At 47.2% G+C, this 4,873-nt stretch overlaps 1 protein-coding gene across 5 annotated transcripts; it reads right to left on the reverse strand.

The window, feature by feature from the left end:
• Positions 1-614: 614 nt before the first annotated feature.
• On the reverse strand, positions 615-2,969 carry LOC123181629 (uncharacterized). Of its 5 annotated transcripts, none has more exons than XR_006491788.1 (3): positions 1,868-2,969; positions 1,269-1,368; positions 615-1,071 (listed from the first exon to the last, which is right to left on the reverse strand). XR_006491788.1 is itself a non-coding variant. In XM_044593943.1 (3 exons), exons 1-3 carry the CDS (start codon positions 2,514-2,516, stop codon positions 1,038-1,040), a joined length of 534 nt encoding a protein of 177 aa, XP_044449878.1. In that variant the 5' UTR covers positions 2,517-2,966; the 3' UTR covers positions 615-1,037. The 5 variants fall into 5 exon arrangements, 1 of the variants encoding a protein (XP_044449878.1); XR_006491786.1 differs by having other exon boundaries at positions 1,592-2,969; XR_006491785.1 differs by having other exon boundaries at positions 615-871; positions 988-1,071; positions 1,269-2,969.
• Positions 2,970-4,873: the final 1,904 nt, after the last annotated feature.

The raw sequence follows: 4,873 nt of genomic DNA on the forward strand, positions 1-4,873 counted from the left end.
TTGTGGAGATCGCCCCGAGCAATTTGACGGGTTCCGGTGACCGCCCCCAAGGGTTGCCAAAGTGTACGGGTTCGGTGACCGCCCCCAAGGGTTGCCATTTGTACGGGTTCGGTGACCGCCCTCAAGGGTCCTTTAGTAGAATCACGGCATCTTGCATTGTGCGAGGACGTGAGGAGATTACGGTGGCCCTAGTGGCTTCTTGGGGAGCATTGTGCCTCCACACAGCTTCAAACGGAGATTAGCATCCGCAAGGGTGTGAACTTCGGAATACATCGTCGTCTCCGCGTGCCTCGGTTATCTCTTACCCGAGCCCTTTACTTATGCACTTTACTTTGTGATAGCCATATTGTTTCTTGTCATATATCTTGCTATCACCTAAGTAGTTTTTCTTGCTTAGCATAAGTTGTTGGTGCACATAGGTAAACCTAGTTGTTGTAGGTTTTGTGCTTGACAAATTAACCGCTAGGTTTATTCCGCATTTGTTCAAGCCTCAACCGTAATTATTTTAAAGCGCCTATTCACCCCCCCAGGCGACATCCACGATCTTTCACTAGGAACTTGTACAGAACGTCGAGAATCCAAAATAAAGTGTAGCCGTAGTAGCTAGGAACTTATACAAAACACCAAGAATTAACTTTTTACTCTCTCAACACAGAATCTAGTGTGGCAGTTGGGCAGCAGCGCAGAGCCCACATATTATAATTCAACTAAGTATAACACTAGTTCAACAATTATCAAGCACCTGGTTGACATCGAATTTACACAACTGAACTAGGTTAGGAGCTTTTCGAGGGGTGATAATGTGAACAGCCTGTCCTATGTATTGTGGTATACAGTGGCATCAAAAGGTTACTAGCCATAGAATGAACACCTGTAGAAAAAACATAGAAGTTCAGAGGCTGTTCTATACCCTGTTAGTAGTAGCAAAAATTCACAAACCAAACAGACACAAGAAAAAAAGGCCTCGCCGAGAAAAAATAAGCTAACTTCTAGACTGTATGTAATGGCCGAGGTCGTGGCAATCCCAGGGTTGCTTGTCACAGCGGCGGATGGGGTGGCGGCGTGTGGGGGCTGCCATGAAGAAAAAGTATGGATGTTAGCAAAGAAAGATAGGATAAATTAAGGTATGTCATTTAGGAAAATAAATGAAAGTTTGTTCTGCATGGTTTCTCCAACAAAATCAATTTCTTCATTTCGGTACCCTACATTTTGTATTGCAGGTAGAATTTTCAGTAATGTATGCAATCATCCAAGAAACAAAGCAGTACCTCAATTCTCTGTAGCTCAAGTTCCACAAATCACTAGTCCATGTATTTCTAGTGCAAGTGCATATTTTTGATTGAGCCATCAAAAACTCTCTTTTTTTACCTGAAAGTGGTGAGGGAAATAAGACAAAACGTTGTATATGATTTAGAAAACATAACTGGACTACTACTGGCTAGTGACTGAGCATATGCCCATGAAGAATTAACTGCTGATCAAACAGCCACATGCTCTGGTTTCACTCCTCTAATAGCAAGTACGCAGTAGTTCAAGATGAAAACAGGCTGAAGAATAAGGCATCAGTTCTAACTAACAAGAAGTAATTCACCTGCTCCTTCTATAGTTGTATCCATGAGCGGATGTTTTAACTGCTCTGTTGGTGATGATGCTCTGGTTTAACTGCTCCATAATTCTTTTTTAACAACATATCAAATGAACAGCTAATCAAAATTAGAACGGGACTCTTTTTTTATGCAGACCCAATTGTTTATTTAACATACTATAAGACGAAGAACAGAGAAGCATTCATACCAACATTACTGAATTGCAAACAATATTGTAGAAACAAACATCAGAGCTACCTATCGACAGTCCAAGTACACACCTAATGAACAAATCGATTCCAAGCTCCAAGTGCTGTAGCAGCCTATGGCAAAGCTACCAAATAACAACAGCTTCACCCAGCAAAAGGGCACAACACAGAGCAACCATAGTAGTGTAGCGGATTTAGAACGTTCAGATTTACATGGTCTTCATCTAGCAGCAGATTTACACAGAGGAGCAGCAACAATTCAGATGTTCAAGTAAGAGACGATGGGAAGGTCGATCAGACAAGCCAGAGAAGGTCACCTACGATGGATGCTGAGGCAGGGGTTGCAAAGGCGATAGCGAGAGTCCTCCGCGGAGGGGCGCGAGCAGCTGGAGGAAGAGGAAGCCGCCACTGGCTGTGTGGGAGAAGGCCCGAGGTGGTGTAGGCTCTTGGCGACGCCAGAGGTGAGGAGCGGCGCCGACGGTGGGGTGCGTGGCTGCGGGACGCTCTGTTGGAAAGAGAAGGGAGGAGGTGTCCAGGTGAGGCGCGGTGAGCTGCTCCTGGTGCCGGCGCACCTTGTTCTGCTCCTCCCGGTGGTGGTGCCTCTGCCATGTGTTCCTCCATCCCGGGGGGAGCTCGGGCAAGACCGGATCCGCGCGCAGAGGGGGACATCCCGGTGGTGGTGGGCGGCGGCGTGAGGTCCTAGTGGTGGGCGGCGGCACATGATCTGGCTGGTGGGCGGCGTCGCGGCGGCGCGCGTCGCTGGGGCTTTTTGATGCGGGAGAGGGAGGGGTGGCGGTTGAGGCGACGACCTCGGCCTTCCTTGACGCGGCGTCGGAGCTCGTCAAGGATCCAGGGAAGGGGATGGCACGGGGATGCGTGGAGCCAGGAAAGGGAGCGCTCGCGTCGCCAGGGCGGAGGACATCGCCGGGATCCGGTCAGATTCGACCGGAAGTTCGGGGCGCGGCTCTCCGGGGGCCGGGGCTTTCGCGGGATGCAGGCGGCGCTGCAGGTTGGGAGGGGCAGCGCCGGAGGGATGCAGGCGGCGGTGAAGTTTGGGAGGGGCGGCGCCGGGCGCGGTGAAGGTTGGGAGGGGCAGCATCGGCGACGGTGAAGGTTGGGAGGGGCGACGCCGGTGGGGGTGGGTTGGTCGGGCCGCACCGCGCGTGGTAGTGGGGGAGAGGATGCGGGGTGGTGGGAAGTTCGGGAAGGTCTCCGCGCGCCTTATAGGGCCGATCGTGATCCAAATAACTATTCTGATCCAGGATCATAATAGTGTTAATATATCTCTATATATATATCAATTATGCTTCGTAATTGTTGATGAAAGTGTTATCCAATGGGAATTATATTTTGTATTACCATGTAGCCTACAAAGTCTGTCGCACAGCCTTGTAACTTCTTACTCCATTTCTAAATTTGTACTAGTCCTCTATACCGTATATTGCGCTACTCGTACTACTACCTCCCTCCTGGTTTATTGGTCCCCTTCATAATTTGTGTCAAATTTTGACCATAAATTTCACTAACTAAATGTTAATGCATGTCACAAAAAATTATATCGTTTTATTCGTATTTGAACATAGTTTCCAATGGAATAATTTTCGGTGACATGCATTGACATTTAGTTATTTAAACCTATGGTTAAAATGTGACACTAAATACGACTAGTAAGTACTTGTACAGTAGCAGTACTAGTATACATCGGTCAAATTATTCATCATGTCCTCGCATTGAATTGACGTGACAACACGCTGCGCGTGAGGTGACACAAGGATCCCGGCGGCGTGTTCGGGTATTGTGGACTTCAGATTTGGAGTACTACCACTCATCTGTCGAAATCTTTCATCATTCACTTAAAACAGTCGATTGATCATACATTGAGTACCATATAACTGGAATTAACCGATGCAACTCCAAGAAGGATTGGCCGGTGCTGTCGGCTGGTATCAAGTTCGATCCCACGGATCAGGAGCTGATCGAGCACCTTGAGGCGAAAGTGAGTGCTAACAGCGAGATCTCACCCTCTCATCGATTTGTTCATACCAACCATCGACAGTGAGCACGACATATGCTACACCCATCCTGAGAAACTTCCAGGTAAGACACCGATCGACCGTCTACTTGCACAAACATATTCCTGTGTTTATAGCTCTATTTTTCTTTTTAGACGCAGACCTAGTGAAGCAATTACAATTTGAAAGTTAATAAAAAGTGAAACAAGTGACTGCAACATGCCAAAGATGTTATGAAAATGCCAACTACGTACACTAAAACCTGTATTCGACAATACTGCAGGTATCACACTGAGTGGCCTAAGCAAGAATTTCTTCCAGTGCAATTCCAGGGCATTCAAAAGGGGCACGTGGACGCGTCGCAAGATACAGTTGGAGTGCGACATGCACACGATGTGGCACAAGACCGGCAATACCTTGCCGGTGATGGTCAATGGCCTGCAGACGGGGAGCAAAAAGGTTCTGGTGCTGCACACGAACAAGAACTTCGACCATTCCCGCAAAAAAAAAGAACTTCGACTAGCAGAGGACCAACTGGGTGAGGCACCAGTACCACCTCGGGGACCTGGAGCAAGAGAAGGAGCGGGAGCTGGTCCTCTGCAAGATTTTCTACCAGACGAACACTAGAGTCAGGACTAAAAAGATTATAAGTTAGTTGGGTATTGGTACTTGTACTACCTTGTCGTCCGCAAGTTGATATTGTTGTTAACGATCTTTTGGTGTGAACTTGGCATTTGCTTCGAACCATCATGCCGAGGGTCGACGTGGATATAAAGCTGAATCATTTGTTTCGAAACGAATTTTCAGGCACCTGATTTTTATTTGATGGGTAGCATAAGCACCTGTCGTTCAAATTCCCGGTTCTCCAAATTCTTCGAAACAAGTGCATGCACTTATTATCATGATGAAAAAAATATACCTGCTGCATCCCAGTTATCAGTCTGTACTTCCAGAATTCTCTCGTTTATTGAGCAGGTATATTGTTTTTTCAGGTCGAGCAAGTTTCAACTAGGCTGTAGACTACCCAGGCTTTGTTTTGTTTTTAACAGGCCCAGCACATGATGAC

This window comes from Triticum aestivum, chromosome 1D, assembly GCF_018294505.1.
Source record: "Triticum aestivum cultivar Chinese Spring chromosome 1D, IWGSC CS RefSeq v2.1, whole genome shotgun sequence".
Lineage (NCBI taxonomy): Eukaryota > Viridiplantae > Streptophyta > Magnoliopsida > Poales > Poaceae > Triticum > Triticum aestivum.